General features: G+C 41.6%; 1 protein-coding gene across 1 annotated transcript; it reads right to left on the bottom strand.

Annotated features, from left to right (window-relative positions):
• Positions 1–1,610: 1,610 nt before the first annotated feature.
• On the bottom strand, positions 1,611–13,301 carry LOC123928308 (flavin-containing monooxygenase 5-like). The gene is made up of 8 exons (XM_045983410.1): positions 13,167–13,301; positions 11,848–12,036; positions 11,274–11,436; positions 8,094–8,236; positions 7,112–7,311; positions 4,902–5,251; positions 3,276–3,348; positions 1,611–2,045 (listed from the first exon to the last, which is right to left on the bottom strand). The coding sequence occupies exons 1-8, from the start codon at positions 13,299–13,301 to the stop codon at positions 1,694–1,696; spliced, it is 1,605 nt and encodes a 534-aa protein (XP_045839366.1). The 3' UTR covers positions 1,611–1,693.
• Positions 13,302–13,535: the final 234 nt, after the last annotated feature.

The following is a 13,535-nucleotide window of genomic DNA, read 5'->3' as shown; positions in this document are numbered from 1 at the left end:
GGAGACTATTGTAATGGTACAAAGAAAAGATGGCAGTAAGGGATTTAGGTGGAGGAGATGAGAAGTGGTGAGATTCTGCATTGACTTCGAAGGTGATATGTTTTGCTGTTCGACTAGATATGGGATGTGAGAGAGAGGAATCAAGAGACTTGAAAAAGGAAGCCCTTCTACACTCTTTGTGGGAATGTAAATTGGTATGACCACTATGGGAAACAGTATGAAGATTCCTCAAAAAATTAAAAATAGAGTTCCCATATACATGATTCAGCAATCCCACTTGTAGGTATATATCCAAAGGATATGAAAACAGGATCTTGAAGAGGTATCTGCACTCCCAAATTCATTGTGGTGTTACTCACAAAGCTAAGATAGGGAAGCAAGCCAAGTGCCCATTGATGGGTGAAGGGATAAAGAAAATATGGTGCAGGGAGCCTGCCTCCGCCCATTTCTCTGTCTGCCTCTCTGCCTACTTGTGATTTCTGTCTGTCAAATAAATAAATAAAATCTTAAAAAAAAGAAAATATGGTGTGTATATATATATGAATATATATAATTGAGTATTATTCAACATTATAAAGGAAGGTGATCCTGCCATTTGTGACATAATGGGGGAACCTGGAGGACGTTATGCTCAATGAAATAAACCAGACACAGAAAGACAAATACTGCATGATCTCATTTGCATGTGGAATTATGAAAAGTTGAACTCTTAGAAACAGAGAATAGAAGAGTGGTCACCAGGGGCCCATGGTTGGGGGAAATGGGGAAATGTTGGTCAAGGAACAAATATTCAGTTATAAGATGAGTAAGTTCTGGAGACCTAATGTACAGTATGGTGACTATAGTAATAATACTATATGACTAAATTATTAAATATTGTATTGAATATAATATTATTGAAATTTGCTAAAAGGGTAAGATGTTAGGTGTTCTCACCTAAAAAAATAAATGAACCTATGTGAGATGATGGATGTGTTAATTACCTTGATTATGGTAATCATTTCACCACAACTATGTATGTTTACGACTTTTTCTTTGTGTCTCTTCTTCACATTCTCGTGAATGTTTTTATAGAATTTGTATGTTTACTGTAGAATTTGTTCAATGTTTCAATTGTTTTAATAGAAAACAAAATTATGAACATCTCCTGACTTCTATTATTCCTTCTTTTTTCCTCTATAGCATTCTCCATCCCCTAAACCTGACATAACCTGGGAACAAGTAACCTGTTACCTCAATATCCATAATTCTATAGAACGTGACCCTAGTAGAGAAGGTTTCTCACAAAGACAATTGTTCGTTGTTAGCTATTCAAGATCGTTTGAAGAGATATTTTTTCCTAGCCTATGCTTTCCATGCAAAACTAAGAATTTGCCAATTGCCAACAGCTGACAAGCCGTGTGTTTACTAGAAAGGGCGGGCCTAGGAGAACTTGGTGTAAAGGAGAACATCTGTCCCGTTATGGAAATTAACTATACACTTCCAAAGCAAGTTTCATACAAGCCACTTCATTTGAAGTCTCTGTTGAAGAAATCTCCAATTTGGCCAAAATACTTCTACATGAGAAATTGTGGAGTTATCAGATCATTTATTGTACTGGACCGGTCTGAACTGAGGAATAAATACTGGCACATGCCCATCTCTTAATTAGTGTGTGTTACTGTTAGCCTCTAATGTCCTAACAATCATGGGATTATCCTTTAATAATGACTAAAGCGAGAACAAAGAGAAGAGCGGCACAGGCACTTTTAAGCCAAAATGGCACAGAGAACGGAGGTTGGTCACGGGTGAGTGTGCGAGTCCTCAGGGGCTTGATGATCCGCTCTCTCTGGGTCAGGATGGCTCTCCGGGCCCCAGCCCACTTCCCTGGTCCCTGCAGGCGGTACTGGTAAGGCGTGCACGGTCCAAAGAAAATTTCCATAGCCAACTTCGGATCCCACAGGAAGAGTGAGAGCAGGTTGGGTTTCACTCCTATTTCAGAGGCCATCTCATCCATGTAATCCACGTACTGCACTCTGAGTGTGTCACGAGGGTTATTCAGGAATCTGAAATCAGAAGGGGGGAAAAATAAACAACCGCAAGTCAGATGACAACCCCCAACCCTCCAAGCACAATTTCTTCTAAACATCTGTGGACCTTGTATGAGGGAATAATCCACAGGAGAAAGAATGAATAGCTATTGAAAATTTCTCAGGGGTTCTTTTTTAAAAAAAGATTTTATTTATTTATTTGACAGACAGAGGTCACAAGTAGGCAGAGAGAGGAAGGGAAGGAGGCTCCCCGCTGAGCAGAGAGCCCCATGCGGGGCTTGATCCCAGGACCCTGAGATCATGACCCGAGTTGAAGGCAGAGGCTTTAACCCACTGAGCCACCCAGGCGCCCCATCTCAGGGGTTCTTAACACAATATTCACACAGTGTATTTTTCACTCTCAAATCCTTGCCGGGGTCTTGGATAGTCATAGGTGGGGTTCAGAAGATTTTTGTCATATTAATGATACTCTTTTCTGAAATCTTCTGTACTTTGGCCATGCATCTGATTCTCATTCAGGATATAGTCTCATTTCAGTAAACTGGTGGGAAATATGAATTATACAGGCCAGTTATTCAGGTAGGTGTGACACTAATTTCATTTTTAGTATTAGTGAAATGCAGTTCTTGGCCGACCTTCTTTAACAGCTCCTGGATAACAGACTCTTCTTAGGATGAACCCTTTGATCGTAGAGAACAAGCTGTGACGTCCACGTGGTAGATTCTCAACAGGTATTTCTTGCATAGAAATACATTTCCAACCCCAATGGTTGAGAGTAATTTTCAATTAAGAAGATTTGGTACAACCTACAAGCCTCTGATTTCATGTCAGAATTTTAATTGGATTCTGTAATGATTTGCCAACTCATTTCTCACATTGATTTATCTTTCCAAGTCCTTAGAAGAGTGAACAACCCTTCATTTCATGTTTGCATTTCATACACTTTTGCACCTCTAAGGCTATACTATGACATAAACTTATAATTGTATGCTTACATCGCATTACAAGAATTTTAAACAAAATTCTGAAGTTTCCACATTGGATTATTCTGTATCCATTCTTCCCACACATACTCCATACATTTATGTTATGCTCGATTAAGAAGAAATGAAATTGATATTTGAGATCTCATCTAGGCAAATACACTCAGATTCTATGATGAGAAAAATACAGAGCATACTTGATAGGCAAACCATTCCACTTAAATGCTTTCAACTGACTTTCACCAAGAAGCAAGTTTCTTACTCTTTTTCAATTTTTTTCCTCTTCTTTCTTATGTCATCCATCATGCCCCCCACCGAAGGTAATTTGTTCAATCCTAGGAAAGAAAGAAGATGAATACCCTGAGAATCCGTTTGGCAGAAAACATCACGAATGAGTTAGTACAAGATTAGGGGAGATGGATCCAGGAGTTACTCTGGAACTCCCTCCATTCATTGTTTAATCAGGCATTCAATGTAAAGGCATGTCCTTTAATGAGTCTGCACCTTGACTAGTGGAGACCTCAAAGCTCACAATGAAGGATGGACTGAAGGGAGCTGCACCGAAATGACAAGACACAAAGTAATGTGTGTGTGTAGTCCCTTTACCAGAGTATTCATGCTGGGTGTCCCTTAAATAGTGAGTTACACTTGTTGATTTATGTTTTGAATTCCTTTACAAATATATATTATATCTACTAATAATGACTCATTGTCTTCTGATTGTTGTCATTGGACAGAGATTTCATCTTAATTTTCCATCTTAACTCATGGAAGACACCTTCCTATAATTCTCCTTCACTTCTTTGATGAGTGACATCCTATATTTCGAGAAATACAGAATGTTCCAGAAAATATAGGGGACTTTTTAAAGGAGAAACAAATAAGCAGAATTATCACAATGTGATTGACATAATTTCACAAAGTTAGGTTCTTGTTTTTCCTTTTTTTTTTTTAAAGATTTCATTTTTAAGCAATCTCACACCCAACATGGGGCTTGAACTCACTACTCTGAGATTAAAAGTTGCATGCTCCAGTGACAGAACCAGTCAGGCGCCCCCATAAAGGTAAGGTTTGAATCTGTCTCATCAATTCATTCTCAACCTTTGAATTAATGATATAATAAATAATAATAGTAGTTATAACAGCAGTGGCTAATCTTTCATTCAATATTTATTGAATGTCCATAAAAGTCAGGGTGCTTAATTATTAACTTTTACCACCCTGCAAAGTATATGTAAATATTCCCATTTTTATAAATGAGGAAACTGTGGAGGTCAGGGAACATGACAAGATCATGCAGCCAGTACATGGAGGGGCTGAGTTTTATGCTTGGGTTTATCAAAGGTCTTTATTTCCTGTCTATACTCTAGGTTGAGATCTTTCTTCTACTGCCCTCACTTCCTATACTATATACTGTCCTGAAGTGCTCTAAAGAATTCTTGGCCAACAACTGGTCACTAGTTGATATGTAAAGTCACGGTTTTTAAATCTTCATTTAAAAAAAAAAGATTTTATTTATTTATTTGACAGAGAGAGAGATCACAAGTAGGCAGAGAGGCAGGCAGAGAGAGGGGGAAGCAGGCACCCTGCTGAGCAGAGAGCCCAATTCAGGACTTGATCTCAGGACCCTGAGACTAGGACCTGAGCCAAAGGCAGAGGCTTAACCCACTGAGCTACCCAGGTGCCCTAAATCTTCATTTTCATACAGGAATCCTAAAAGTTAAATAGCGATCGAATCCCAAAGTAACAAATCTCAAGTGGCACAATTTCAGATACTGTACAGGTTAACCTCAAGCTATGTTTTGCAGCAGAAGAGCGTTGCGATGCCTCTGAAATCACACTATCTGGATGGCCATCTTTTCTAAACATGCATAAGGTCAGCACATACCTTTGAATACACGGACGGCCCATCGGCTCTGGAGTTCTGATGTGGGAATGGTGGCTCCCACTGGCTGGAGAATGCCAATGAAAGCCAGGGTTGGTTTCTCCAGTTGAGGAGGGAAGACAAATTTAAACATGGAGCGCTGGCTGTCCAGTACTGTTGGATTATTTTCCAAAAAGGGGAAAGAGAAAGTATATCCTGTGGCAAAAATGACAACATCGAGGTCCTCTTCTGTGCCGTCTTCAAAGATGGCGGACGTCTCTGTGAACTCTCTCACGTTTGGTTTTATCAGAACTCTTCCAGATATTATGTGATTGGGTAGATCATCACTGAAAGTAGCTTGATGGCTCAGAAATCTGAAGAATAAAAATGGAAATCCAGGAAAATTAATATGTCTTTTTGGAAAGGCGTTGAATTCAGAAAATACTTTAAATATTTTTTTAGTTGACTAAGAAAAAAAAAAGACTGACATTTTTGTTTTGTAAAATATTTCCTTGACTCCATACTTTCTCAGAATTTTCACTGAATAAACATCCTGTATTTATTAGAATGTCGATAACATTCATTTGACGCTTACTATAAGCATAGAGAAGATTTTGAAATGTGGCCAGTAAGTTTATACCGGTGATCATATTAATATCTCACTTCTTTAAGCACTTTTCTGGGGGAGAGATTTTTAAAAGCAGTTGGTGGAAGTGTTCATACTAGAACAGCAAATCAGATCATACACCGATTTCCATTTATTTTGAGAACCTGCACACCATTTTTATAAATTTTACCGACCATTAGTAGTATCCCTGCTTCCACTCTGACTCCCTACCATTTCTCCTCCATTCAGGAGCAGGAGTGATCCTTTTAAAATGTAGGATTACATCCTGATGAGTTTCTATGTCACTAAAAATGAAATCCAAAGCCATGTCCATGCTGTAGCCCTGAAAATCCCTCTGGGGACACCTGGGTGGCTCAAATGATTGAGTTCTGACTCTGGATTTCGGCTAAGGTCATGGTCTCAGGTCATGGTCATGAGATCCAGCCCCACCTTGGGCTGTGCGCTGGGTGGGGAGTGTGTTTGGAATTCTCTCTTTCCCTCTGCTCCTCCCTCGCTGGTGCTCTGCCTCTCAAATAAATAAACCTTAAACAAAGTAAAAAATAAAAATCCCTCTGTGACCTGGCCCCTGCCTATGTCTCTGAACTTATTTCCTGCCACTCCCCCCTCCCAGAGGTCTCACTGGGTTCCATGCTCTTCCTTGAATAAAGGGTGTTCATTCTGGCCTTTGAAGTAGGTGCTTCTTCTGCCTAGAATGTGATTCTCATCTCAGATGTTCTCTCAGGACTCACCTCCTCACTTCCTTTAGGTCCCCATTCAAAGGCTCTCTCATCATATAAGCATTCCAGAGACACCCCATCTAAAAAAAGATTCCTCTCCCCAACTCTGCTTGCTGTTTCTTCATACCATGTATCACTCCATATAATTGCATTATGTTTTCACCAGTTGGTTTCTCCCCTACTAGAAAGGTGGCCCAGCAAGAGCTAGGACACTACCTGGCTTTGTCCTTCTACTCCCAGTATCCAGATACCTATTTGATCATGGTAGGAACTCAGAAATATTTATTAAGTTTATGTAGGCTGTACGCATAGTCAATTTTATGTGCTTCCACATTTAAACCTCGCAACAGATAGACAGATATATAGATAAATACAGATTACATTTTGACAAAATAAAAAAAAAGAAAATATTTAACTAAAATATTTAACTAAGGCAGAGGCAAAATTACTTCTTTTAAAATCCTAGAACAAGGGCACCCTGGTGGCTCAGTCTGTTGGGTATCTGCCTTTGGCTCAGGTAATGATCCCAGGCTCCTGGGATGGAGCCCTGCATTGGGCTTCCTTCTCAGCTGGGAGTCTGCTTCTTCTCTCCCTCTGCCCCTCCCCACTGCTCATGCTCTCTCCTTCACATGCTTGCTATCTCTGTCTCTCAAATAAATTAAAAAAAAAAAACTTTTAAAAAATCATAGACAGGGGCGCCTGTGGCTCAGTGGGTTAAAGCCTCTGCCTTCGGCTCAGGTCATGATCCCAGGGTCCTGGGATCGAGCCCCACATCGGGCTCTCTGTTCTGCAGGGAGCCTGCTTCCTCCTCTCTCTCTGCCTGCCTCTCTGCCTAGTTGTGATTTCTCTCTGTCAAATAAATAAAATATTAAAAAAAATCATAGACATACCTGTGTTGTGGGAGCAAACCATAAACATCATGGTTAAATCGAGCGTTTAATTTATTCTCTGCCCATCTGTTGATTAAGAATGTAGGGTAACATTTGTTGAGGACAGTCTTAAAACGAGTGAAGAGAATAGTGTCCACAGGCATTCCATAATCCCAGACCCGGTTCCAAATCCATGCACCCCGCCTTGTGCTGAGAAACACCTAGGAGAGAATGCAAATGAATGAAGAACAGATGCCTCACAATGTAGGTCTTTCCTTTCCCGGTTTTTCTGATGTCTCTCATTTGGCTCTTGAGAAATGGATAACAACTATATTGACTTGTTCTCAAAGGCAGATAGACCAACAGATACAAGCAAACACACTCATACAAATGGACACATCTGACTTGGTTGCCCTAGTTCCAGGGAGCTCCACATGCCATTCTCTGGATCTCACTCACTATCCTTCCTATGCTTTCTCCAAAGCAGTGTTTAAAGCCTGACATCTCTTACATTGCAAATTCTGGACATACACAATGATGCAAGAGGGCTAGCGATCAACACATTCCCACACACCATCTACCTGCTAATTATATTACAGAATTTAGAATACTTAGTTAACAGGTGTCCCTTGAAATCTAAGTATGGAAGGAATCAGAGTTGGGAGATGTATCATGTGTCATGTCAGTGAAAAATAAAGGGATTTAGAGTGGTTTTCTGGTAGCGTTCATATTTGTAACGAGTGGCAGAGCTGGCGAAGCCTACACCTTCTGGTAAAAATAAACCATATGATGGTCAATAAAGTTTGAAATTTTAATTTTTATTCCATTCTCATTTTTAAAATGTATTGCCGAGATGTCCACCAAGAAAGCAAGTGTGAGGAGGTAATTAACAACCAGGACTGAAGCAGTGTATGGGTACACCTGACAGATTTCATGCAATGTTAATATCTCAGAGGGCGCTGGGCAGGATGCATCTCGGGAAAGAAAATTGTAGGAACCAAACCTGTGAAGCTACGTGACTGAGCTCAACCGCCAGATCAGCTCCTGAATTCCCAATGCCGACCACAATGATTTTCTTCCCCCGAAATCTCTCTGGACTCTTGTATTCCCAACTGTGAATATATTGACCTTTGAACCTCTTGATTCCTGTGGGCAAGAAAGCATTGCTCAAGCCTTGGTCATTATTTCACATTATTTTTTAAAGATTATTATTGAACTCAAAGTCCATCCTACTCCCCTTCACTGTTCTGCAAATGCTGGACTGTGGACCGTGTCTGCCCGTCTTCCGACAGAATAAATCCTCATACAGTTTTGTTCTACACCTCAATTTCCATGCTTACACTCAGACATCTAATGCCTGTCTTCTTCTTACTTTATTTGTGTTCTTTACTTACTTACCTTTTTGCTTACTTAACCCTGCCAAACCTTCAAAGAAGAGTTTGTCTCCCATTTAGGTAGTACATCTTCCTCATCCTTCATTCTTGTCATTTACAACTGCTGCTTTGGACCTACTTTCCTGTCTTGCTTTCCCAACTCAAGCATCATCCTTGTCTGGATATTTTCATCTCTTCCTGGGCCAAGTACCCTCTTCCCACCAGCACTATTCACTCTGCTCTCCAACGGGGCACAAATGCTCCACCATCACCCACCAGGATCTGAAACTAAGAGAATGTAGGAACTTTGTATTTTTGCCTAAAAATATGCTCTGACTTAAACAGAAACCTTGTATACCAAAGTCATAAAAGCCGGTTGATTTTGCAGCACTTCATCCGTTAAACAGCACTGGGGTCTGCACATAAGGGCTTCATTTGTTCCTCTTGTGGTGCTGAACAGCTCTAGTCCCTCCTGACTGAGGATCAGTCCTTACCCTGTTCCTTTCTCCCTACAGAATCTGATCCCAAACTCCAGGTTTCTTTTGGAAGTAGTTCTTCGATCCTCCCCTAGGGAGCTCCTGGCATGGATATAATTGTTCCCAAACTCCATCTTTGCAAGTTCAATAGTCCATCAAATTTCTTATTGTGTCTATTTCAGTATTTCCACTCCCCTTGGTCCCACTGCAATTCCTCTCATTTCTTGAAGACAACCTTTTTTTTTCCTCATTTTTACCAAACAACAAAGATCTTAAGGGAGTGTCTCAACACCTGAAAGTTACTGTGTGTTCATCCATCTTTCCTCTGTCTCCTTTCCCCAGGAGGAAATATTTCTCTTCTATTCCAAAACGAACCCTTCGCCCTGTGGTCAAAATGCGGGGCGTGGGCGGGGGGTTAGGTTAAACAATATAGGCACAGATCTCAGCTTTTTTTCTACTAGTGACATTTGCAATGCCTAAAATGGAAATGGTTTCACTTAGCTCATAGAAATGGTATAAGGATCCCTTAAAATGTTCCTGTATAGTGCTTGAGAAATAGGTTTAATGCTCTTCTTTCAGTATCTTTAATCACAGCCCACCCTCTCCCATTTTTAACGAACATCTCTTCAACCTTGTTACCTTGTTACCTCCTCAGTCTTCCTCCCTCATACAGGCAGAATCAGCTCTTCCTGGAGTCTTGCCTGTCTCCGGAAACCGCAACTCAGTTGCTCCAACCAACAACATTGAGAATTATCCTCGACACCTCTCTGTTACATCTCACATCTGGTCCATCTGCAAATTCTATCATCTCTATGTTCACATCTACTCAGGATCTGAGCACTTCATTATATCTCCACTGCCCACCCCCACCGCACCACCCCGGTTCCAACCTACCACCATTTCTCACCTGCATTTGTGCAGGTTTCCATCTCGTTCCCTGACTCTTCTGGACATTGCTGTTGAGCAGATTAGAGCACGTCTCTCCTCTCTGTGAAAGCTTCTAACACTTCTTACCTCACTCAGAGTCAAAGCCAGAGTGAAAACCATGGCTCACTGTTCACTCTCTGACATCATCTCCTTCCCACCCCTTCCGCTCCCACAACATGCGACCTGTGAGGCTCACTCCCACATCGAGGCCCTTTTACCTGCTCTTCCTTCTCTGTGGTGTGCTTTCTCCCCCTACCTGCCCCACTCCCTCAATTCCTTTGGGCATTTGCTCACATGTCCCTTTCTCATGGAAACCTTCCCTGGCCACTTTATCTGATCTTGCATCTCAACCTCCATCCTTAAAAGCCCCCCACCTTTTCCACAGTCATTGTCTGCCACACGTTTATCCCATTTTCGGGTCTGTGTCCATCTCCTGCATGCGCACTCCGCAGGCACAGAAGTTTTGCCCGTTTTGCTCTCTACTGAGCCTCTGGACGATTGGTGTTGGATGAGTATTTCTTGACTGAAGGTTGAATGAATGAATACAGGAATATTTAAATTTCTAACTAACTAACCAACTAATGGATTTCTCTTGACCAATTCTAACCTCTCTCTCTTCTCAAACACTGGGAACCAGACACTCATAATGATGGAAGTGGGGGGAGTCTATAATTTCCCTAGAGCTCCAAAGCAGTCTCAAGTTCAGTCCTTTCTGAGAAGACCGAGTGTACGTCCTGTACCTAGAGATGAACAGGGAGGTGCTGGGCAGGTGAATCATTCCCACACCATTCCTTATATGCAAGGTGCTTAAGCTTCCAGATAGTAAAGAATAACATGGCAGTAGCTTCTAAGACGTGTCCGTGGCTATTTATAGTCATTATGTTATGCATATATATATATACATCCAGAAATAAAGCTAAATTTTAATATATTTTCTGTTGCTTTGATCCCACTATTTACTTGAAGCTATTTTTTTAAGTTCTCATTTATTTATTTAAGTCACCTCTATACCCAGTGTGGGGCTCAAACTCATGACCCCAAGATCAAGAGTCTCATACTCTCCCAACTGAGCCAGCCGGGTGTTCCGTGTTTACTCCAAACTGTTACCAACACAAAGAGATTCCCACATTTTGCTTTCCAGTTGTGGAATGATGTAGCACTTTTCTCTTAAAATAGCCCAGGACTCATGGTGATAGGATATTGGTAATTTTAATTTTCAATTTTATAACATTATGCATTATTCAAATGGACCTGGAAAGAGCATGCATTTACATCAGAAAAAAATAATACTGATTTTGAAAATAAGTTGACTTTCAGAGTTATAAACTTTCTTCAAAAATAACAATAAGCAGCAATGATAAAACTCCACATCACCAGTGCCTGAGCATTCAGTATGACATGACATACCTGGAAAGTTCTGGAGTGGCAAGAAGGGGTCGGTGTAAAGGCCGGTGCACACCATAATCCCATCAAAGACATAGGATTCCTGCTTCCCTGCGGCCTTGACTATCACGTCCCACTGTCCCGTGCAAGAGAAGTCGGAGCGCTTCCTCACACTGCACACCTTCGACTGGGGATGAGACAGACTTGGACTTGTGGCCTCTCTTCCCGGTTGCTTCCTGTCCGAGAGCTTTGGGTCTCATTGAGTAATATTGTTTATAACTACTCTCCTTTGAGGTTTCCTGAGAGAGTTTCTTTGAAGCTGGCTTCCCTACCAAGGCTTTCTTTTTTAAGTAGAGATGGAGGCCAGTGTGTCCCCGGCCGTGACCCTAAATGTAGTTGGTGGTGAGTCAACCCCAGGTGCATAGTCTCAAGTTTCAACCAATTCGTCTGACTTTCTCCTGAAGGAAGTGAGGAGGGAAGGTCCTGCTGACTGCTCCGGTCTTGTAGAGCTAAGCTCCCAGCCTGATCGGGTGTGCCTTACTGCCCCTCACTCTGGTCTGGCTCTTGACTCTCCCACGAGACTCCCTGTCTCACTTACCAGAAACCGGATGTGCTTCAGTAGGCGAAAGTGTTGCACGTACATCCTGAGGTACTCCATGATTCTGGAGTTGTGCAAGTAGTTGGGGAAGTGATCAGGGAACGGGTAATCACTGTAGGCTGTCATCTCCTTCGAAGTGTTGCTGGTGGCAGATTCATAGATGCTTGGCCTGCCACTCTCAGTCCTCTCCTACGGAGAAAAAAAGGACGTTCCCTGTCTTTTAGAATACAGGGATTCTTGTATACAGGGATACAAGAATAGCAGTTAAAAAATTCACTCCTTTGACAAATTATGAGGCTCCCGGGATGAATTCCTTCAAAGAAAGTAAAGTTGCGGGGTGCCTGGGTGGCTCAGTGGGTTAAACCTCTGCCTTTGACTCGGGTCATGATCTCAGGGTCCTGGGATCGAGCCCCACATTGGGCTCTCTGCTCAGTGGGGAGCCTGCTTCCTCCTGCCTTTCTGCCTACTTGTGATCTCTCTCCCTGTGTCAAATAAATAAATAAAAACCTTAAAAAAAAAAGAAAGTAAAGTTGCTTTTCCAGTACCTTCACTAAGAGATAAGATACTTTGTCATAAATGGTTTAAAAGAACAAATAATTTTGTGGGGCAACAAAAAGAAAAATATGAAAAGATGGAAAGAACACAAAAAGGACATGAGAAGAAAAACGTGTTTAGAATACCAGAGAGTGAAAATAAACAGAGGAGGATGGGGCTTTCTCTCTGACAACAGAGCTCCATGGAGTCTGAGTCCTGGCCAGAGGACATCCGAGATTTGACACTGCAAGAGAGGGAACACAAGGAGGGGGAGTGGGAGAAGGAGAAGCAGGCTTCCCGCCAAGCAGGGAGCCCAATCGGGGTTTGATCCCAGGACCCCAGGATCATGACCTGAGCCAAAGGTAGACACTTAATGACTGAGTCACTCAGGCGCCCAGTTTTTGACATTTTTAGATCCCCCAGAAAGCCGGTTCATCTGATTTGACAACGTGGATTGGTTATAACAGTGAGAGCAGCTTTCTGGAAACACTGGTATACCCATCAGGTAATGATGGTGGAGACATGACCCAGGGTGAGACAATGCAGAGAGCAAGCACATGCTTCTCCTTCAGGAAGCCAGACTCTGGAAGGAGGAAGGACTGCCAGAGTATCATCCTTGGGGGAAGGAAGGATTACAATTCAAAGTATACGTACAGGCACTAATAAAAATAATATTTATTAGGCTAGTAGTTGAGGGTAAGTTACTGCTGAATCTTTGCATTCCTATTTCCCAGATATGGAAAAGATGTCATCACAATATGGAAGCACAGTGTATTCAAACTTACCTCGTATCTCCACAGTCCTCCAATGTCGTCACTTCCCTCAAAACAGGTGGGCTCCAGTCCCTCCTCCAGACAGGTCTTAATGGCACCCAATCCACTGACCCCAGCACCAATCACCGCAATTCTTTTTCTTGGCATTGTGTCTTGTATCAGGGAATTTATTAGTAGAAAATCAGATTTTTCTTGTCATGTAATTTTTTTCTATAGTGCAAGATCATTTTCCTCCTAGAATTGCTAGCTTATGCCTTTGAGAAATGTCCCACTCAATGTTGTTATCCAATTCAAAGTCTCTCTGAGTGACAGAAGACCCTACGTCACACCAGACTTTCTTTTCCAAATATATATATATATATATATATATATATTCCAAAT

This window comes from Meles meles, chromosome 17, assembly GCF_922984935.1.
Source record: "Meles meles chromosome 17, mMelMel3.1 paternal haplotype, whole genome shotgun sequence".
Taxonomy (NCBI): Eukaryota; Metazoa; Chordata; class Mammalia; order Carnivora; family Mustelidae; genus Meles; species Meles meles.
The sequence above is the reverse complement of the archived record's forward strand: the minus strand, read 5'-3'. Positions and strand labels throughout refer to the sequence as shown.

Excerpts from the sequence above, each read along its gene's own strand:
- LOC123928308 (XM_045983410.1), bottom strand. The coding sequence starts at position 13,301 with ATGCCAAGAAAAAGAATTGCGGTGATTGGTGCTGGGGTCAGTGGATTG. Across the intron at positions 12,037-13,166 it reads GAGGACTGTGGAGATACGAG|GAGAGGACTGAGAGTGGCAG; the intron begins GTAAGTTTGAAT and ends TTTTCTCCGTAG. Across the intron at positions 11,437-11,847 it reads TGAAGCACATCCGGTTTCTG|TCGAAGGTGTGCAGTGTGAG; the intron begins GTAAGTGAGACA and ends TCTCATCCCCAG.